Source organism: Peromyscus californicus, unplaced genomic scaffold (genome assembly GCF_007827085.1).
Source record: "Peromyscus californicus insignis strain IS unplaced genomic scaffold, ASM782708v3 Scaffold_16__1_contigs__length_79575227, whole genome shotgun sequence".
Taxonomy (NCBI): domain Eukaryota; kingdom Metazoa; phylum Chordata; class Mammalia; order Rodentia; family Cricetidae; genus Peromyscus; species Peromyscus californicus.
In genome coordinates, this window is record NW_026294458.1 from 32,326,184 (window position 1) to 32,349,619 (window position 23,436).

Consider the following 23,436-nt stretch of genomic DNA (forward strand, 5'->3'; position numbering starts at 1 on the left):
CTAAAAGAACAGTAATAAAATGATTCCTAATGACATTCTGCTATACTTATAGATCAGTCCCTTGCTCAGTGGTCATCAGAGAAGCTTCTCCTTGCAGGAGATGGGAACCAATACAGAGACCCATAGCCAGACAACATGCAGAGTGTGAACTCTCAGCCCTAAATGGGATGTCTCCACCAAATCAGGGAACCCTGTGGAAGAGGAGGCAGAAAGAGTGTAATAGCCAGAGGGGACAGAGAACACCAGGAGAACAAGGCCTTTAAGTCAACAGGATCAACACACATATGAACTCACAGAGATTGAGGCTGCATGTTTGGGGCTTTCATGGGCCTACACCAGATGGCGTCCTAGAACTGAAAGGAGTAGTGGACACAAGCCCTCATCCCTAGCCCAGAAGCTATCTCCAATTGTTAACTACTTGCAAATGAAATTTAGTTTTCTACAAGAGCGTCTCACTGGGGAAACTACTTTTAAGAGTAGGAGGCATGCCCATCAGTAGATGACCAACAGAAAATGAACTCAAAGGCATCACTGGCAGTGTCTTGTCAGAGCTTTTCTGTTTTTATTAATTTTGTCTTATTTTTTAATTCTTAATTATTTCTCTCTCTCTCTCTCTCTCTCTCTCTCTCTCTCTCTCTCTCTCTCTCTCTCTCTCTCTCTTTTTCTCTTTCTCTCTCTCCTACAGGTCCTTTGCATATATGTTATGGCTTCTAGTTTAATATTTTTATGGTATTCCCAAGAGTGTGTCTCTGCATCTCTGTTTCTTGTGTTTTGGGGGGCTCTTTTCCTTGTTTCTTTTGTCTTATTCTGATGTGTTAGTTTTGTTCTATCTTACTATATTTTATATTATCCCTTAGAAGTCTGTTTTCTAATGAGAGACAGAAAGGCACTGGGTCTGGATGGAAGAGGATGTGGGGAGGAAATGGGATGAAGAGAGGGAGAGGAGAGCATATTCAGGATATATTATATGAGAAAAAAATCTATTTTCAATAAAAGGAAAAAAAGGAGAAGAGCCCCAGCCCATATATTCTTTTTTTTTTTTTTTTTTTTTTTTTTTTTTTTTTTTTTTTTGGTTTTTCGAGACAGGGTTTCTCTGGGTAGCTTTGCGCCTTTCCTGGAACTCACTTGGTAGCCCAGGCTGGCCTCGAACTCACAGAGATCCGCCTGCCTCTGCCTCCTGAGTGCTGGGATTAAAGGCGTGATATTGGGTCAGCAAAAACACCTGGGAGTTCACCGTCTTAAAGAATCCCAGTCTGGAGAACTAGTCTAGAAGACCATTAGCATGGGTTATGTTAAGGACGGGATTTATATTTCATTAGTATAGTCAACAAGAATGGAATTAAGAGGGCCTGTGCCCTGTGGAGTTCTAAACATCCAGATCTTGTCCTAAGGTAGAAAGGCAGCTGAGCCACAGTGGTTTGTGATAAGAACAGCCCCATTGTCTCCATGAAAAATGTGTGACACTCTTTGAGAAAGACTGAAGACTGAGAAGTGATTGGGCAGGTAAAGGAACCACAAACAATGTAGCTTTGTAAATTGGAGTGAGACAGGCTAGAGATGGACAGGGGTTTCTTAGGTCTCACTCATCAGAGTTTCTATCCATTACCACTGCAAGTAAAATATCACCATGTTTTTCAGATGCTAAACCTGAAGTTTACAGATGCTGAACATTTCCTCAAGCATGCACACAGATGACTGCAAGAATTCCACTAAATTTCTGAATTCCTTGGATCTCAAACCAATAATACATTGATGGTATAACTTCCTTACACAAAGAGAAAAGAGAAGGATTGTATACAATTTATTTCATAGAAAAATGAGGCAGTCCAAGGATAAATAACACAGAATATGTATTTCATTTTCCCAGCTTAGCAGTTATTGTAGAGTCAAGGAGAGTGAAAAGGGGAATCCAGGATGATAGACCGTCTGTTTATTTCTGTCTAACTGAAGAGACTTCAGTGATTTTAGCCCCACCTCAAAGAGATTGGTTTCTACTTGTTTTCTGTTGATAGTTTTACATTTTAGTGAGTGGAGATCATGGTGATTTTGTTTTCCATAGTCTCAAGGCCTCCCTAACAAAAGTGTTTTTCATCTTCAATCCACACAATCAAGTAGAGGGGAGTAGTTATATGTTCAGAAGACTGGGAATTAACATACCGTTTGGAGATAGTATCTGCATTGTATATTCAATTTTTGCATAAATGGGGATATATTACAAAAAGCAATAGATACTTAAGGCATTTATTATCAGACAATAGATGATTAAATCTTTGAGGAAAAGATCTATGTCTTTCCATTTTGTCGTTTTATTTTTGGAAAACTTCCCTCCAGGTGACTTTGGAACATTCCTGTCACATTTGTAATGCTCAAGGATAACCAGAGTATGAAACAGAGGCTACAACATCATGGGATGAGGAAGAACTGACTGGAAAAGCCCAGGCTTGGCTTCAGTCTCCATAGAGACAGGAGTCTTAACAGCTTTAGTTGTCATTTTGCCTCTGGGGTATAAAAGCCAATGCTGGCTGATTTCTGATTTTGCTCACATACAGTGCAAGTAAGACACATGCAGATGAGATGCTGTGCCCCAGGCAGCATCCAGGCAGCATCTGTCCTAGCCTCTAGGAACCATTCATGATGAATGTGAGGTCTCTTTGTCCCTTACTGCACAATTGTAATGTATAAACTCTTTCCATGAAACACCTTGTGTGTATTAGAGTCTTCCTCACTAGGCCTGGCAGGTAGGAAAGTATAACTCAAAACACAGTGGGTTGAAGCATTTAAACTTCTATACCTGATGATCGGCATGATGGTGATCTTTGCTTTCCTTCATGTAGAGGGAGTTTACTCTGGGAATCAGTAATCTTAGTTTGTAATTTCCTAGTGTAGTGCTAATTCTTGAGGGATTATTTGCTAGATGAATGAATGTTACATAAGACCCAGCCTTATTCCCACATCTACAGTACAGATAAAAGCCTATTTACATTGAGATGGGTATTATAGCAATTTTCCTTTTCAACTCTTCTCATGCTGATACCAAAGAAAGTCTTTAGCTAAGCAATCAAATCTCAAGACTTCTGTATCTTTTTTATTTTGTTTTTTAGCTTTTGTATTTTGAGGTAGGCTCACTTCATGCAACCCAGACTAGCCAGAAACTCAGAATAGACTTTCCTGTCTTGCCTTCCTAGTGCTGGGAATACAGATTAGTGCCACCAGCGCACCTGGCACGCTGTATCTTAATTGCCCTTCAAACGTCAAGAATCAAGTTAATCAGAAAAGAGATAAGTGTTCTCATGTTTGTTGTTAGCAAGTCATTCTTGATGGCATGAAATTATCTCACACTAAAGATTGCAGTGTGAAGAATAGTCACAAAAATCTGTATGCAGAGAATCTACCTGCAACCATATCTTGGATCTATAAGAGACATTTTTAAACAAAGCAGAAACTGTTATAAAAAGTCCTTGCAGAGTCCAAGGGCTTCAAATCCTGTCCTGTCCTGTCCTGTCCTGTCCTGTCCTGTCCTATCCTGTCATTTCCAGTTAGAAAGCTCGTCCAAAGAATTCTCAGTCCACCATTTCAGAATTGAAGAATCCTGCAGGAAATACTCCTTGTTTGGATTTTCATTCCTAAAATAAAATATCCAATATAAAATAATACATTTGGGTTATAATATACTATCCAGAAAAATGAAATTTCTTTGCTATGATTCATTCCCTAGACTTTCTTTTAAAAATAAATTGTACAAACTGGGTATGGTGGAACATGTATTTAATCCCAGCACTCAAGAGGCAGAGGCAGGTGGATCTCTGTGTATCTGAAGCTAGCTTGGTCTACGTAGTGAGTTCCAGGATATCCAGAGAGACTCTTTCTCAAAAATAAGAAATTAAAAATTTGTATTATACACTTTCTCTGTGACTAAGCCAGGAAGTTGTAAAGAGATGAAATTAAGTTTAAGTATTATTTTACTGTATAAATTCATCACAGTTAACTATTGATTGAAATCATCCTTGCAAACAACATGCCACTAAGTGTGTGTGTGTGTGTGTGTGTGTGTGTGTGTGTGTGTGTGTGTTTTCTATTTGTTTTGTTTGCTTTTTGAAACAAAGGCCCTATAAACCCCAGGTTGACCTCAAAATTCACTATGTAGCCCAGGCTAGTCATAAACTTGTGTTCTTTTCAGTCTTGCCCTCTCCACTGCTGGTATTACTGGCATGAGCCATCACGCCTTGTAACTTAAGTCTTATGATGTTTTATGGACTTCCTTCTACTCTACATTCTGAAGTGCCATATAATGCTATATAAAATTAGACTGTAATCTTAAAGTTTCATCTTAGTTATAATATAGATATCTGTATCAGATATTAATGAGAGTTTTATAGATGTCACGTTAGACTGTCTTTTTACTCTTCACTCAGCTCTTTGATTAGGTTGATGTATTAATAACTGGATGATAATGTTACGGTTTCCAATTTTCAGATGAGAGTAAAGTAATTATAATTTACTTTTCATTTTCTTTTAGATCAAGTGGTAACATTTCTGAGGCAAAGCCACATATTGCTATATAGCATTGTTACTTTCCTTATTAGTTGGAAATCATAATGCATTATTCAGTTTTAACATACCTTGGAATGTAGTCATCAGAGTATCTGTACATTTTATCTGAAAAATATTAAAAATATACAAATTAAAAGAAATGTTTACACATTTAAAAATATTTCATGAAGTCTTCTGAGGGGAGCTAAGCCCTGGTGTAAATTAATAAATCTGGTCAAGTCACAACGGCTACTACTAATTGAACAGGGGATGATAGGATTTGGAGGTGATTTGGGAGTCTCCAAGGGGTCCCTGTGCTAATGTTTACTCCTCAGGATGACAGTATCACAGAGCGCACTGGAACTTTTAAGAGTGGAATCTAAGGGAAAATCCTTTAATCACCCAGAATGCTGCTACCAAAAGGGACTAAGCATGTTCTCATGCGACTGCTTGGTAATTCTTGGAAGACAGTCATAAACAGGAACCAAACTGGCTGCTCCTCTCTGTCTCCTGGCTGAAGACGTGATCAGTTACTCTAACATGTACCCCTGCCATTGCAATCTGATATGAGGTGACATAGTCAAGGGGTGGAGCCTATGCTATAACTGTTCAGACTTTGAATTTTCTAGAACTATAAGCTAAATAAAACATTTTTCTTTATAAAATTAACTGCCTTTGGTGTTTTGTGGTAGTAATATAGTGGATAGAGACATACTCCTTTCTGAGCCAATCAAATTATGTCTTGATATTTTGAGATGAAAACAAGACAGCTTGGGCATAGTATTGAGCCAGATGCATGACTGTTTTGTGCACAGAAAGCAATGAAGAAAATCTGAGACTTCTATGCCTGTAACCCTCGTTCCTGACTGTTGTGGAACATGAACATAGTTTCTGCCTTTGAATCCCACTAACCCTTCTGGGTTTTACTGTTACTTCTGGTTTTGGTTGTGTTGGTTCTAATAGACCTTTCAAACAACAACAACAACAATGACAATAATAATAATAATAGCTCAAAATGAATCTTGAAGGTGGTAGCTCCAAGACAAATAGCTTGCTAAATGCATCTGTTTATTTAAAAGAGATGGGTAAATATAGTTTTTGAGGAATGCTTTATGAAAGTAATAGATTCATACTAAATTAATGAAATTAATGGACTTAGAGATAGTCAAGGTACAGTTTTGATGCTTAATATCAACTTTATTTTAGAGATTTTATTATCTATTCATCAATGGCTTATATACTAAACTAGAAAGATATATGTGATATGACATTTATCATATTTGAATAGAATAACTATATATTTATATATTATATGTAATGTATAATATATGTTTATTATCATATATAAGCTAGAAGGATATATGTAATATGACATTTACCATGTTTGAATTTCCTACTACAAATGAGGCATAGAACAAAAATTGAACTTTTGTTGGAGTTATTCTATAAAAATAAAGACTGGTACCCTCTCAGTTGCTGACATCAGAAACTAAATGGCCTTACAGTTTTAATATGTGAAAAACACTGTGACCCAGGAAAGCACTAGCAAGAACCATGGAAAATAATTGAGCCATTCACCAAACAACTGGGAAAGATACTTTTAGGTGAACATGTGATAGTGTAGACTTTGTCTCCAGAGAGGATGCTGACTATTTCCTAACAATTAGCTGAAGTGCTTATGAAAGTGGTCACATTAGTGAAGGAAATGGACATGTTTCATGTCAGTGATGGGGAGGAATTCTGAGGACAACCAAAGGAGGGATGTTCTTGAAGAACATGTCTTTTAAGCCGCCACAGAACCCAAAATGATGGAAGTAATCCATTTAGGATGTCAGAAATATGGTTGGTCTAGCCTTTAGGAAATGCCCTACCAAGAAACTTCATATAAAATATGAAGTTACTTTCAGCTGCTTTCTGATTAGTCTTCTGAACATGAACACTGATGAACCCTGGAGGGAGCCTAGAAAGGTCAAAAACGACACATCACAGTAGTCCCAAGTTAATGAAAGTGTGGCAAAGTCAGAAAACATGAGAAAAATAACTCATATCAATAACACAAGAAGAAAACATGGTCAGAAAATTATAAAGTGGGAAAAAAGTATGACATAGCATGTATTTATTTCTATACTTAGAAAAAGGAACCACTGACACTCGGATCACTAGGAACTTTTTAAGATTTCCTTGGTGTTGTGCTTTAAATGAGAAATGTCCCCCAAAGTCTTGGGCATTTGACCACTTGGTCTCCAGCTGGTCACGATGTTTGAGGTGGTTGGGAGGTACAGCATCGCTAGAGGAAGTATGTCACCAGGGATGGGCTTTGAGAGTTAGAAACCATTACCTACTTCCAGCTAGCTCTCTCTCTGCTTTGTGCCTGACTTTGAAGAGGTAGGCTCTCAGCTTCTCGCTTGGGCTGCCATGACCCTGACCTCCCACCATGACAGACTTCTATTCCTCTGGAACCACAAGCCTAACTCCTTCATTTAGAAGTTGTCTTGATAATGATGTTTTATCACAGCAACAGAAAAGTAACTAATGTGCTTGGAATTTTAAGTACATCTCTAAGAATATAAACTCTAGGATGATGTCTCGTGGAACATATCCATGGTTGGGAAATTAGCTAATATTGGATTGGGTGTCAGCCCTGCAGGGCACTTGCTATGTGACAGTACGAAAATTATTCAAAAGCTATGCTGATCAATTCATCTGTAGAACACAATAGCAAAACCTAGACCAGCTTCTTGGAGTGGATATAGAAAATAATTAAAACAGTGTCAGGGCATTTTATAAAATGACAAAGCTACTTATCAATATCATGTGGTCTAAATCCATATTATATAAACCACAATTTGTGCTCATTGAATTGTAAAGTTTCTTCATAAATGAGTTAACTGGAAATAGACTTATATCATTCAGTTAATAAAGTGAAATATATAAGATAATTAAATTTTGATTTTGAAGGAAATCACTGAAATTTCATTACAGAGAGAATTGCCACCAGTTGAACATTTTTGCTTATAATAAAAATTTGAGAATAAAAATAAAGAATTTTTTTTAAATTAAAAAAATAAAGAATATTGGGCTATGTAGCTCCATTGGTAAAGTGCTTGGCTAGCACACACAAAGCTCTCAGGTGGATCCCCAGCACCACATGAACTGGTCATGGTGGTGCGTGTCTCTAATCCCAGCATTTTGAAGATCAAAATAGGGGAAACGGAAGTTCAAGGTCATCCTCTACTACACAGTGAGTTTGATGCCAGCCTGAGGCACATGAAACCTGTTTACAAAACTAAACTAAAACAAAAGAATGTCATTTAGTAATAAGAATAAGGAAAATTGGGTGTCCCATAAAGTATTTTCTCAAACTGACAAATATTTTTATAAAACAAAGAATTTTTGGTAAAAAAAATTATAATATGAATTTTGGTGCCTGGAAAACATACTCATGCAATGTTTGAAAGAGTAACTGTAGAGTAGAGAAATATAGTTGAATGTTTCATCCCTAGAATAAAAAAGAAAAAAAAACACTATAAAGTTCTGTGAGAAAAGTTGAATAAAAGCAACTATGGACAAGATATTATATAATAGCACGAGGTCCTTAAATAGGACAAATGATGTCTAAAACAATACAAACTAACAAAAGAAAATAAATGAATACAGGATATTATACATCATACCAACTGCAGAAGAAGCACTGTGAAAGAAGACTTTAAAAGTCCAAGGACACTATGTGCTGCACTAACCTTAAAAAATAAATGTGTATTTGGATGCTAGCTAGCCCTTCACTACTTGGGTAATTTTAGTTTTACAGTTCTTTCTGAGCAGGTTAATAACCAATGATCTCTTGCTAAGCATGAAGGTGAGCAAGCTCAGGCTCCTGCAAAGACCTTCCCCATCACAGAGGCTCAGAAGTTTATTTATGAATAACTGGCATGATTTAAATGCTGCCTAGTCATCTCAGTGCTATGTGGCTGAATTGAAAACTGTGCTCTGCTACGGAGCAGCAAAGCGTGCAAGATCATGAGTGAGAAGAGCTGGGTGAGGTTCCCCCACCCTCCCCTGTGATAAAGATGCAAGGCTTGTGGTTGGTGTGTATGTGAGAGGCTGCAAGGCAAAGACATTTGCTTTTATGTTTCCCCTTTAGGGTGTCCACTCCTCTCTGCACACTCTGTTACAGCAAGAAACAGCAGCACATGGCTGGAACTCTAACACTGAATTCTTTCTTCTGATTCATTTCAGTCAAAAACATGCCACAGTCTAGTGAGAAGAAGGTTGACTGATAAGACCAATACACACATAAATCACATGCTTGTTTAGCCTTCTCAAATCAAAGAGAAAGAGTTGAATAAATAATATTCTTTGGATTTAATAGAAGAAGAAAAGACATTATCAGGAAAATAAATGAATATACTGCTCCTAAAGATTTGGACAGTACATTGAATAAAAATAAAGATTTATGTTGGAAAGCAGAGAGAGGGCTCATTTTCACAGCTTCTAGCTAGCTGCTACAGAAAGCATCAAGACAAGGCTTGTCATGTCTATCTGACTGAATGTGTGGATATTACACTGTCGCTGGAAGGAGAGTTCCTTTTGTAAGCTATTTAATACACCCCCAAAGTTTCTTCACTGACTGTTGGCCAAGGAGGATTCATATCTTGCAAGTTTCTCAGCCCCAAAGAGTAGCACAAAGATGCCAACATAAAAGTGATGGGAGGCCAGTAGCAGGAGCATTCCGTTTACAGACCACGTGGGAGAAAGCTGGCTAATGTGACAAAATCTCTTCTAACCTGCCTTACCAAAGAAACAGAGCAAGCCTAAGTCTTCAGCGTTAGGAAGGAATTGAGAATTTGTAGAGACAATTCTAGCTGCCTGTAGTTTCTGGAACAGAAGGATAGTATTATTTGTTCCTGTGATTTGGAAAAGATGGCAGGGTAGATTGCCACACTTGAGGAAAGCTGTTGGGAGGGGTTGGGCAGTCAGGGAGGTGAATGAGAGCAACTGGCACTTGTAGAGCCCTGGTGAAGCTTCTCTAAGGCTGATCCTCTTACATTTGTACATCAATCAATACAGTGGGTTCCTCCTAAGAAGTGTATATCAAATGAAATGACCTGAGATCCACTGATGTCTGGACTCAATCCCACTGAAGCCTCAAAACACCCACTGAAATGGAGTTGAATGTGACTCGCGGGGGCATAGCAGGGACCGCTAAAGTCCCAGATGTTGTTACCTTGTTAAATAATATAAATATGGGGACAGGGTGTTAGCCAGGAGCTACAGAGGATCTACAGGGCACAGGCATGGTTGGAGCAGCAAAGAGGCTGGGAAGCTGATGCCTACTAAAATAACGTACTAAAGTTAAATGAAGTGACATGGGCCACAGAAGGCCCTTGGTGATTACTGTGGGCGAAGTAATTACTGTGGAAAGAGGGCAAGAAGCGCCAGGTCCCCAAGGCTTGTGATGTGGACTATACCAGGTACACAATCAACCTGCTGAGTCCCAGCACTGTGCTAAGATATAAGCAGGTTTTCTTTTTCTCACAAGATGCTTATATTCTGCATGGTGTTTTCCATTTGCTGTAAAACGGAAACTGAGACTCAGAGAAGCTGCTACTTGCACAAAATCTGACAGCTGAAACCTAAAATCAGAGTGAATTTTAATTCCCATCAGATTTGATTTTCTTTAAGAGCTAGGCTGTTAAAAATTGAATGGCTGGCATTAAGCAAAAGAAAGACATCATACACTTAATTTATTATTTCCTATTTTCAAAAATGTTTTCTCCACTGAACCACTTTAAAAAACTAGAGCCTTTATGGTAAGGCTGAGCCAATTATGGCTTGTATACGTTTTTAAAAAAATCAAACCTATCATGCAAAACTAAATGCAAAGGGACTGCCTCTGTTTGTATGATGGAAAATGATCCGGATATGGACAAATAAAATCTAATGTGCAAAGCACCCAAAGTGAAAATTATAAAAGCTATTCATATTGAGATGTGAAAAACTAGTATATGTCCACCTTGGCTACTCAGGCATGATTTTGATATTGGATTGCTATGTGACCTCAGCGACGTCATTCATTCTTAAGTACCTCTCAGTTTTTAAAATCTGCATGACGATGACTTCTCCACATTATCAACACTTTGGAAGCTTCTAAGTAGATCAAGGACACACTCTACAATTTGATCAGCATTTACATTCGCTTTATGCAGGTTTTCTTAGACATATGTGCTCTGTTTAACTCCAGTTTGATAACTTAGTTTTAGCTCTTTTCATGAGTTTGGAGAAAGTACTTTTTTTTTTTGAATCTTTCTTGACCACTTACAGCTTTAGCTGAAGTTTCTCTGTCCTTCAAATATTAAAGCACCTCCCAGAAATAGTTGAGCTTTGGTTCTATTGTGCAATGATCCATGTATTCAGTGTACACGTGCCAGGTGCCCACTGTGTGCATTATACCATTTTAATTATGGCATGTGTAGGCAAAAGCCACCTGGCTAAAACAGGCAAAGCTAAGAGTGGGAGTGTCAGATCCACTGACCTGTTCCAGACCTGCTGTGTCGTAACAGGTCTAGGTTCAGTCTGTGGCTTTTCCAGTCAGTGCTGAGTCCTGTGGCCAGAGCCTGAGGGGACTGAATAACTTCAGTCCAGCCTTGGGGAGCAACTCTTTGCCTTTGTCACTGCCTCAAAAGATCTCCATTTCCCGATTTGTTCATTTAGAAAAGCCTGCTTACCAGAATAATTCCTTCCAGCTGTCACTCCTGAGACAGAGAGAAAGCTAAGTTTGGGAGCTTCTTCTCACATCTCTAATGTTCTTTCATTCTTAAAGAGATCCCTCAGGGTGAAAACAGTACCACATAGATTTTCCATGATTATAATATGCTATTAATGACATTTCATAGCAGTATCTACTCCGGAGGTTTGCCAGTGGTGATAGAGTCTGCATTCAAGCAGGAACCACAGAACAATTTTCCAGAAGGTCTTACCTTGTTGCTGCTTCTCTACATAGTGGGAAATATTGAAGATTAACGATATAACCAGAGCCAAACCAAAGAAGGCTAGAAGTCCCCAGAGGAAAAAGGGGCATCCGGAGATTCCTGGAAACAAAAGTAGATATTAGATATGTCTGTGATACAGCAGCTTACCACACATGTGTTTTACTTCAGCAAATGCTGCAGTTCAAACCACTGTGTTTAGCTGAGTGTGGCAATTCACACTGGTGAGTGCGGCACTTGAGAGGCTAAGGTATTAGAATGGCTAGGAGTCTGGGCGAGCCTGGCCTTCAAAGTAAGAGTTTGCCTCAAAATTAATTAATTAATTAATTTCCTCTACTTGTAATGAGTGACAAATCTGCCAGAAGATTAATAAACATTGACAACCAGATATTCGCAGATTTCAAAGCGTTGATAAGTCTCTGGATTCAGCGTGGTTAAAGCAAGATTTTCATATTTTTAGTGCTAATAAAATGAAAGATAAATTTGGCTCTTAAAGGGTGAGAAGTGCTGACTGATTATAAGAATTCAATTTAAAAAAATCAAGATTACCTTGATCACTCCAAATCTTCATTTCATAGATTCTTCCCAGACTTAATTCTTCAGGCTAAAATTTTATGTGTGTGTATGTGTGTGTGTGTGTGTGTGTGTGTGTGTGTGTGTGTGTGTGTGTGTGTGTGTTTCTCTTTCAGGAAATCACTTGGTTCTTTTCCTCAGCCCTGGGACTGCAACACTTTAGATATTGGGATGAAGCAGCAATTCTGCAATCATTGTAGCACAGTTTTATTAGCATGGGCCACAAGGACCTTTCCTCACGACTGAGTGTCCTATTAATGAACAGGGGAGTGTTCACTGCTATGAAGGACTCTCTTTTCATTTTATTTCTGAGAGGCAAAAGGATTTAAGGTGGTTATTGCTAGTTGATTACTCCAGATGATTTATTGTTACCTCCACAGATTGATAAGCAACTGTGAACATAACAGACCACAGTTGCTATATCTTGGTAGTCATGCCAACATGACCCATGTCATACACTGATCTCAGAAGAGTAACTTCTAAATCTCTGTTAAAAAACCAATATAAATTTGATAACTCCCTTAGGCCAGAGTCTATACCCGATACTAAAGAATCAAACATTTAAAACAAACAAACAAAAAACTAACCAACCAACAGAGGCCTTGCTTTCATGAAACTCCTTTGTGGGGAACATAGATGTTGCACATGTCATTAGAACTGCAAGCTCTAAATAGCTTGCAAGTAAAAGTAGCTGTAAGAGAGAGCACAGTCCTTCTGAGTCCCTACTCTCTCACCATGAGACCAAGTCAGAGACCAAGCTAGAACCTCTTAGGAAATTAAAACATCACTTTGTTAAACACAATAAACAGTGTTAAAAACTTCACAGAGGAGAAAATTGTTTTGCTTCCCTTGTCCTGTCTTTAAGCACTAAATGAGAATATTGGGTGTCCATGAAAACATCTTCGTGCTTCTCTACTGTTTTCTGTATCTCAAATATGATGTTTGGATTGGGACTGCTTCACTCACTTCTTGTTGTTTAGTTGCCCTCTGATGTTCCTGTGTTCAAGTGGGCATCACTGATTTTTAAATAAACATGCTCAGGCATATAAAGAATTAGTTGTACTACATATGTATTTATGATATAGCCAAGCACATTCATATACACATATAATTTACATGTCATTTATTTGTATATGTGTGAATGTGGTGTATGTGCATGAATGTGTGGGTGGGCACATGAAGACCAGAGGGTGTGTGGGGTTTCTCACTCTATTACTCTTTGCTTTGTTCCTTTTAGGCAGGGTTTCTCACTGAACTTTGAGCTAGGCTGGCAGTCAACAAGCTCCAGTAATCCTCCTGTTTCAACAATGCTGGCTTTACAGACTCACACGAGACCACACCCAATGATTTGGTTGTTTTGCTTCTTAAACATGGATGATAGGATCAAAGCTCACTTCTTCCTGTTTGTACTCTCCCCCATTGAGCCACCCCTGAACACTATATATTCACACACATATTGTTCCAATTTAAACTAATTTGAACTTCATTTAAAGCCAGAAATATTTGTCTACTTATTACTTGCTATTTAATTTAATTCTGTTATTGTTCCTATATTTTCAGGACACCATAAACAATTGAGAATAGGGCTATTTTTTACTTCCTTATGTGACAACATATAATGTGTTCTTTATAAAATAATTTTCAAGGGTTAATTAATAATGGAAAAAATAACTGATAATGATAATGAAATATGTGGATTTCTTTCTTTAAGGGAATATTTGTGTTTCATAAAATGTAAAAACAATAGAAGTCTTAATAATGTTTTCCCTGTGCAATAATGTTATTAAAAACAACCAAATCTTATTAAGAGGCAGCAACTGATGTATTCCTCATGAACAAAACTCTACCAAGTATTTATGAGCATTCTATAATATAGTAACTACTATGTCAAATATACCTAGAAATTCTGCATATCACTGATATCTTATATACACACAAAACAGTTTATTTGATTACCTGCTTGCTTTTGTTTGTTTGAAACAGTCTTGTGTAACTCAGGCTGACCTTGAACTCACTAGTGCTGGGATTATAAGAATATGCTACCATGCTCAGCATTTATTGATTTCTGTATAGGTAACTGCTTGAAAAATAAAACCATAAGAAGCCTGGGAATATTAGTAAAGTATGACCTGCTAAAACTACACACCTTTATGCTTTTAGGTTAAGCATTGGGAAGATGAGTGGCCAGATGAAAGAATAAATAATATTGAGACTGGAGAGGTTGCTCAGTGGGTAAAGGTGTTCGGAGCCAAACCTCACCATCTTGAGAAAGATCCCTGGAGCCCACATGGTGGAAGAAGAGAGCCACCTCCTGCAAGATGTCTTCTGACCTCCATATACAAATAAATAAGTACAATTTTTACAGAAGTTTTTAAAGTATATATATATAATGTAAAGGACTTTCTTACTTACATCCAAGGTTTACAATTACAATACACTATCTTCACTGACCAGCTTGGCTCTGTTTCTACATGCACAGTTGACAGCAGCTTCTCATTTGTTGCTGCTTTAGTTGATCCCACCACATCACTCAACACTCCTTTGCAGAATCACCATCTTACCATCTAGCATGATATGCTCCCCTCCCTGAAGAACTCTGGGTAAAGTTGGTGAAGACTTTTTTTCACCCATGGACATGTATGCATGTTGTATATATGTGAATAGATGTATATGCTGGTGTACTTGCCCATGTGGAGGACATGATGGTCAGAGGTTGACTTTGGCTGTTTTTCTCTTGCTTGTCACATTAATTTTTTTTTGAGACAGGGTCTCTCAGTGAACCTGGATTTCACTGTTTCAGCTAAACTGGTTTACCAGTAAGCCTCTGGGTTCTGTCTCTCTCTGCCATACAGTACCGAGGTTATAGGCAAATGCCACCACACCCAAGTTTTACATGGGTTTTGGGGATCCTAACTCAGGTCCTCATTCATGAGCAGCAAGTACTTTACCTTCTGAGCCACCTCCCCAGCCCCAAGTTTTTCTTGTTAAATGTTCTCCACAGCCTATGACATCACTTTATTCCTTATCATAAACTCTTTCCACAAAATGCTACATCAGATTTCCTGCTTATCATTTGGGGTTTAACTGCTTTCATCTCTCCATCATATACCATGCTCCAATCACTATGAAGTACTTGTAGTCATCAATAGATACAATACCTCATTATGTTCTTATGTCTGTTAATTGTCCTTTGCCTGAAATGCCTTTCTCCTCAGATTAACTCGAAATCAAATAGACATTCTTCTCTCTGAGACTTTCCTTCATCTCTTTACACTTTAACAAGCATTCTGTTAATCATTTGTGTACCAACTTCACTGCTAATCTAAACTGTGAACCTTCTAAGGGCCAGACACTGTCTTATTTATCTTTGTCTTTATACTTTAATTTCTCCATCTGTAAAAGGAAAGTAATAATAATGTTTATTGTTATGAGATTGAGTGAGGTTTTCAAAACAGTGTGACTAACTATTAAAATGCTCAATAAATGTAGCTGTTGATATTATATTGTAGTATTATCTTTGTTACATTATCTTCTCACCCCTGGTAAGGATGTTATTATTCCTGTAACAAATTCAAGAGATTGTCATTTCTCACTAACCACTATCAGATCACTCAATAACTGTAAAATTGAATGAAAGATAATTAATATAATATCCAAGAGCCAAAAGAAAGGTTCTGGCCAAGTATGAAGTCTAGAAACATCCACAACTGAGGAAGAAATGCCACAGATTCTGTTCCACTTATCTCTAACTCTACTGAGGAGAAGACTCAACCTCCCATCACCTGGGAAACAGACCTCTGTGCAAGAGACAGTGATGCATGAAGCCACTGAAGCTTTGGTACAAGTGTGCATCAACAATACCCAGAACTAAAGACATCTGTCTGCTCTGAATCCATAATTACCAAGAAATGTGGCGGTTATTCATTTGTTTCTCAGAAAACTTGAAATAAGCAGTTAGTGATGGCTAGCCATCTGATTAAACTCAGAGGTGTGTCCACTATAAATATAAAACCTGTCTTCTTTTAGGAGTTTGATCGATGTCAGAAAATGTCTGGAAAAGAGAATTTGAAAACTATTACAAGTGGAGCTAGGCTATGAGACCAGTTGCCAGGCCAGAAAAGGTATACTTGCATAAGGCCAAGATCTTAAGTCTTGAAGAGCTCACTGTGAGTGAAAATGACCTCCTGGTGGGCAATATAATAATGCTGAGAAGCCTGTCATGAGGGTTTGCTCTCTCTGCTCTTCTCTTTTCAGCATTTGAACCTAAAAACCTAAAGTGTTTATTTTCCTTAAGTTCGTACCATTCTGTGGAACAAAAACCAGATGTTTTCCTATGTGTTCATAGTATAATTCTTCCTTCAGGCACTTCCCCAAGCAGCTAAGCTGACTGGTTATTTTCAAAGAAAGAATAATCAGTGCAATCCAAATTACTTTTTGAGAAATACCCATCATTTTAAAAACTGTATTCCTCACAGCTACATAGGATAGTAAACATTATGCAGTATACTGTAATTTACTATTAATTCTCTTAGTTCACATCTTATAATTAAGTTATTGTAAACTTGACCCAAATGTTGCACTGTCTAAAAGTAAACATTTAATGGATACATCAATGATTTACTTTTGGTGAAACTGAACTTTAGAAATAATCTAACCTAGAAGTCATGCACTGTATCTCTAAGGGGGTTTGGAATCTTGATCATGCACTCAGCCCAAGGAATGTAGAATTTATTTTGGAAATTGAATTTGACACTATCTAAATGAAAATAGCTGGGATTGTTAATAGGTAGGAAAGAACAGGCTCAGATAACTTTCTACTCCCCAGTAGGTATCAATTCTTAAGAGAATGTGAAAGCATTGTCCATCTGACAAACTATTAAAGTGTACAAACAGAGAGCTGAAGTTTAGGTTGTAGTCAGTAAATAAAATCTAGAATTCTCCATTGCCCTTTTTATGTTGGTCTGTTTTCCGTATGTTCTGCCCTGTTATCAGGACAAAAGAAAACAAGTTTAAAGGAAAAGGAATAGCCATATTAGGAACTCATCACTAAATTTATTAATTATAAACATATTGCAGAACAGTTTATTTAAGGTATCTAAAATATAAAGATCTCAAGAATGGTCCACTCTTACAGTCCAGCTGAATATTGCCTGTCACCGAACCTCCTTGCAGCCTTTCTTAGACAAATTTCTAGAACTTTATAGTAGTCATTTTGATGACATGTGTCCTTTAATCCTTAATTTTTCCTCTACCCTGACTTATGTGATGACTTTTCATACTACTATATATCTCTGACACTGCTCTGTCTGTGGAGGAACAAATACAGAAAATAATAATGAATCTCTGGCACTCACCATTTTTGGAAGATTGCTAAAATTAATTTTTCTACTTAGTGGTTTTTTTTTCATTTCCCCCAATTTCTAATTTTGTATACAGTCAATAAATTGCTATACTTGGAATAAATAAAATAAAGCCTCATATAAAAAGTCATAGTTCAAAGAAGTAAACAGAAAGCACTTACTTTTTAATTGCACTAAAAATAGTTATAAATCATCCTATCATTTGGGCAAAATTATATTTCAAATGGAAGTTATACTTTCTCCTTTCCAATTAAAAGGAGAAGTGAAATAGTTATATTAATCCATTAATTGCTACAGGAAGATAATTTTTTTCTCTCAGCTACAAATAAACAACCAAAATACCAATAGCATTTTATGCTAAAATTCTGACAGCATTCATGGAGTATGTCAGTGGTACAGGGTAAGAACTTGGGTCACACTACACAACCCCTTGGGGATGTGTTTCATTGTTTACAAAAGAGTAAATTTGTTTTATATGAGCAAATCTAGACTTTGATGACACACTCTAAATTGCAATATATTGGGAGAGGTTTAGACTTGTTAGGGAGAGGCAGTTTAACACGGGCTCCAGTTTCTCTCTGACTTTAGACTCCATGTTTCTATTTTTCAGAAACTTCTTCCTCAGTAATGAGATTTGAGTTTTAAAGGGGAAGATTTTTATTTGGAAGATTTGTACTTTGTGACGCTCTTTTTTTTTTTTTTTTTTTAAATTTTTCAAGACAGGGTTTCTCTGCGTAGCTTTGCACCTTTCCTGGAACTCGCTTTGTAGTAACCAGGCTGGCCTCGAACTCACAGAGATCCGCCTGGCTCTGCCTCCCGAGTGCTGGGATTAAAGGCGTGCGCCACCACCGCCCGGCCTTTGTGACACTCTTAACATCTTTTGCATTTTCTTGATGGTCAGCAATGCTTACCCTCACATTGAAAAATAAAATACATATATGAAAAGAGCAAAGATTGGGTGACTAAATGGAAGAACTTCTCAACAGACACACACACACACACACACACACACACACACACACACACACACACAACTATGGCTTCCCTCTCCAGTAATTCTGTTTACAATGCAAATATCTCCTTATCCCTTGGAGTTTCTGTGAGTGCAGAGTGAATCCTACTGTACTCAACATCTATTCAACAAAAGCAAGTTTAAGTAGCATTTTAAATTAATTGTACCTTCATGTATATAGTTTTTCTTGACTTAAAAATAATTCATATACAATATGAATTTGGGCATTTGCATCATTACGAAGCCAAAGGGCTTAGGAAATCATTTGTGAGGCTATGGCAGACAGAAAAATCGTATGTGAATTTCTATCTAGTTTTCAGCCACCAATGACTAATACCAGCGGATTTGATTGTAAGAGATCTGACTCCCTTAAAGTCAACAGGTATTAGCAGGCACTGTATATGGAGTTCATAATTGCATGAGTTATGGAAGGAGACATGACTAAGCAAATGTAATGCTTCTCTATTAGCAGATTTTATTAATGCAGAAACTTTCACTTAAACAATTAACGGTAAAAAGAAGTAAACATAATGCTTTACATGTTTTGGACTTCAGACTGTCTTTAACTAGGACAAGTATATGGATTTACCACATTTAACCATCCCCTCTTAGTTCCTTTGTTTGACTTATAAACTCTATTAGAGCAAAGGACATCCTTTTGCATTCCACAAATATTCATATTTATTTGAAGCACCGAAATGTTCTGAAAGAAAATTAAATTGATGTTACAATTCCCATGTGTCTATTAATGACACTTTTTTTTCAGTGTGCTGGTGGTTGTGTTGAACACAGCATATTTTTGATGTGGGGGTTATATAGCATGTTATCACCATGTCTATATTCCAAACCTCCACCACCTAGGCCCATCATCACCAATAAAAGGCATGAGAATCATAGATGTTAGTATCAGGGGAGCTCTCACATTAGCTCTAGGTTTCCAAGTAAATAACTTGTTTCTAATGCAAAATTTGAAACCCACAAACTTCAGAATGAATTCCTGTCATGAATAGAGGGTATCAGAGATGTAAATGGTATAGCTCACAGATTGGTGGGGGAGAAGCGAAATAGCAATACAACCTTTGATATGTCTATTTTTCACACAGCAGGAGAACGAGAACAAGACTAGTCTTCTGCAAGTTGTGTAACTTCCTTCTTACAAACCACTGATCCTCAGTTAGCCTGCTGTCAATCTGGAGCTTCCAACTTCATCCTTGCTGCATCAAGCCCACCTCTTTCTAAAGCATCTGGATTCCTCTTAGATTTTATTTAAGTTAACTGGAAAAAAAGAAGTGTACATATGCCTGTGAGGCAGATGGCAGATTTTAAGAGACCATGCTGCAGATTTCTCCGATGCCAAATTCCTTTGTTGCTTTTGAAACTAAACTTTATATGAGATTGGTAAATGTCACAAATGCTGTTGGGGTTGAGGTGCTGACCAAATCCCCTCTGTAGACAAGCTGCTGCTCATCCATGCTTAGTTACTTCATCTTGTATACACACTCTGTCTTTTGTTAGAGAAGCAACCTGGAAGGACTGTGGACATAAGCATGGGTATGTGGAATCTTCCAACCCACAAACACTAGAGTTAAATGTTTGCAAATGCCTGTGCTATTTTCTTTAAATTAAGGAATGCTGTGATAATTAAATAAAATTTAAAATGTGTAAGAATTTGTGTAATAATGACATGTTACTATTAACTTGTGAGCATATGTGTTTCATACCTGTGGCCTTTAAGTGATGGTGTGTTTTTTCTTTTGATTAGCTTGTCTTAAATTTACTGACAAATATTACTGAAGTTACATGGCAAACATTGTCTCCGGATCTTTAAAAGAATGCCTGGGTTTAAGAGGCTATTCATAATTAGCTAACTCTAGTCTCTAAAAAAGTGTCACTCTGCCCAGAAATGTAAGTGAAATTCCAGTGAGCAAAGACAGTGAGAACTCCATAAAGCAAACAACACAAACAAACAAAGTGTTAACTAAATGGTGAACCATTGTTCATTAAATGATGGGCCAAAGGAACGGATTTCTCCCTTTGATCTGGTTAATACTCATTTTATGTGAATAGGGAAGCATGGCCTTAGTTATTAGATCAGTATGTTTATTTTATCTATTTAAAAAATGGAAAATTTTGTCACCAGATTCCCTTGATTCATATTAAATTTTGCAGGGTGGGGATCATTTTGACTTTTAAGATCTAGGAAGCTTTAATGGCAAACACTTTCATCTCTGTTTTGGGGAGGCCTCATTGACAATGACAGCATCCCTGCCCTGTGCTCAAGGGCTGAGCTGTGAAGTGGATGGAGAAAGCTTACCATTGTCTTCTCATTGAGAATTAGTAAGTTCCAGAGAGAGTTGAACATCACATTCATTGCCTTTGCCCTTCCCCTTCCCAAGCTCCTGTCAGCAGCATGGGCAGAGAACTGCTGTGTCTATTTCTTACACGATCCTAGCCAAATTAGAACTAGTCCCTTTATTTTTGTTCTCCTGTGAACCAGGAAAGAGAAGGCACATATGAATGTCGTATGTTAAGTTACACTCCTGTGCCTTACCCAGACAAATGATTTTTTTAAAATCCTTCAAACAAAATTCTGAGAAGTGAACTCTTAGAAATTATAATATGTGATATCTTTGCTCTACTATTGCCCAATAAGTATTGCTATTAAATGTGCCAACAGCATAACAATTAGGCATAAGATACGGTCAGAAAGGTACAAACCACAGAGTTACAAACAGCTTAAAAATCTGTGCAGAATGTTTGGTGTCCAAGCTGATTGTAATCAAAGTGACCCGTATTAAGCAGTGGACTAGGACATTGCGCTCATGAAGATTGTCAAATGAGATCAACAATTAAAAGGAAGTCCTTTAGAATGGGAGGGAATTGCCATCAGCCTTGGAGAAGCAATTTAGCAACAACGAAACTCAAAATATCCATAACATCTTATTCAGTAATTTTGATTCTAGATATAATTTCTGAAAAATAACTCTCAATACATGAAAGCCTTAGAGTTGTTCATTTTCCTGCCATTTAAAATACAAAAAAAAAAAAAAAACTGGATACAACAGAAGTGTCTAACAATAGATGAATGAATGGACAAATTCTAATTAGTGCACTGGCTATCTTTCTGTGCATCTATTTAACATGACGAGGCAGATACTATAATGAAGAAGGAAATAGTTATGCTGTAGAGCTGGTAGTAAAGCTGAGTATATAATTTAATGCATGCTATTATTCCAGCTATAAAAGGCAAACCATGTGGAATGCACAGGAGTAAAAATTTGAAGGAAATTCAAGTTAATATTTTGCATTTTAAAGAAATTAAATGTGAGCTTGTAAGATAATTTTTCTGCTGGGTGGTGGTGGTGGTGCATGCCTTTAATCCCAGCACCTGGGAGGCAGAGGCAAGCAGATGTCTGTGAGTTTGAGGCCAGCCTGGTCTACAGAGTTCCAGGACAGTCAGAGCTAGAGAGAGAAACCCTGTCTTGAGAACAAAAACAAACAAACAAACAAACAAAGGTTCTTTTGTTTCACAATGCTCTTCCTTTAAATAATACACATTTTTTTTTTCTGTTGTAAAAAAATTCCTAAAGAACCGAAGAGAACATCAGGAATGCGGGAGGAATGAATGATGGACTTGGATTCGTAGCAGGGAAATCATCTGAGCTCCCATCACAATCTATCTCATCACGGGATTTCCACTGGCCTTTTGAAAGTTTTTCATCTCCCTGATTATTGGCAATTCTACTGATCCCTCAGGGAAAACTATAATGCCTAATTGCTAGACAGTTAACAATCAATTATTCCTATCCCATTTTCTGTCTAAACCAACCAAGGAGAAATATGCATAGTCAACAAAAGATTCTGTAAAAACAGCAAACTTTCACATGGCACAGTTACTAGTGAACATTAATCAATAGCCACGATAACTTTGTTTTTAGAAAACACTGCCTACGTTTTTTTTTTTTTTTTTTCAGGAGCAAATAATCAATATACCCATAAATGCAATTCAAACCACTTTCCAGTCATACAAAACATCATTGTACATTTTTTAAAACGCCATGTTAACAAATTTACTTTCCCACAAGTAAATATCTCTTTGTTAAGACCTAGAAATTAGTAAATAAACTGTTAGTCGTAGGAATGAAAAAAAAAAAAAGGACTTCAGAATGCCACCCACCTGACATGGTTCTTTTCAGAAGCGCCCGTGTGCAGCCATGAAACAGAAGAAGGACAGACTACGAATTCTCCTACCAGCTTTTTTTTTTTTTCTAAATGCCGTTGCTCTGTTATGTTAGAAACAGCATAGCACCGACATACATCTTTATCAGCACTTGGGTGTTTTCTCCTCTCCTCTGTTTCTTCAACTCTTTGGTGTGTACTTTGTTCAGTTATAAACAGGAAATGTGGTGAGAGAGACAGCAAGAGTTTAGGTCTGAACGGAGTCGACTTAAATAGTGGTGAAACGTGGGAAGAAAAATCTGCTGTGCTTCTGTATGCCGAGAGCTGAATTTTTATCACTACCTGATTTAAAAATAAAGTCTGCCTTAAATAAAGAATTAAAGCAAGGTGTGAATGAATCAAGGAGAAATACGCCATATCCCTTGAGAAAATCCGGGAGTCTCCTCACCTCTGAGTTCACATGAAAATCAAATGAAATCTACTGAACTGGTGGGCCAATAGTAAGCAAGCCCTGGTGTGTGTTCAGTGGCTCGCTCTGTCCTTTGAGACCCAATGAAGAGAGGATAATGAACATTCTGAGTGTTTAGTGAGTAATAAATGCCTGTCAGATGGACATCATCCTACCAGGGGGCCAGGGGCCTGCCTTAGTCCCACCAGCCATCACGGTAGCCAACATGAGGCGCTCTGTGTAAGCCAGACTCACCAGCAAGCTCTACCACTATCCCTGCATCAGCACCGGGATTTCTTAAACATCCGTGTCTAAGGGTGTTATGCAGCAGTACTGCAACGCATTGGG

The 23,436-nt window shown here is 37.6% G+C and overlaps 1 protein-coding gene across 2 annotated transcripts in view; it reads right to left on the reverse strand.

The window, feature by feature from the left end:
* LOC128112082 (T-cell receptor-associated transmembrane adapter 1) overlaps positions 1-23,072 on the reverse strand; it is a 37,589-nt gene extending 14,517 nt beyond the window's left edge. The window contains exons 1-3 of one of the 2 annotated variants that reach the window (XM_052740829.1): positions 22,639-23,072; positions 11,508-11,618; positions 4,620-4,656 (exon numbers count right to left, since the gene is read on the reverse strand). In XM_052740829.1, the coding sequence (XP_052596789.1) occupies positions 4,620-4,656; positions 11,508-11,618; positions 22,639-22,645 (155 nt within the window). In that variant the 5' untranslated portion in view covers positions 22,646-23,072. The remainder of the gene's footprint in view (positions 1-4,619; positions 4,657-11,507; positions 11,619-22,638) is intronic. The other variant, XM_052740830.1, reaches the window with a different exon arrangement.
* Positions 23,073-23,436: the final 364 nt, after the last annotated feature.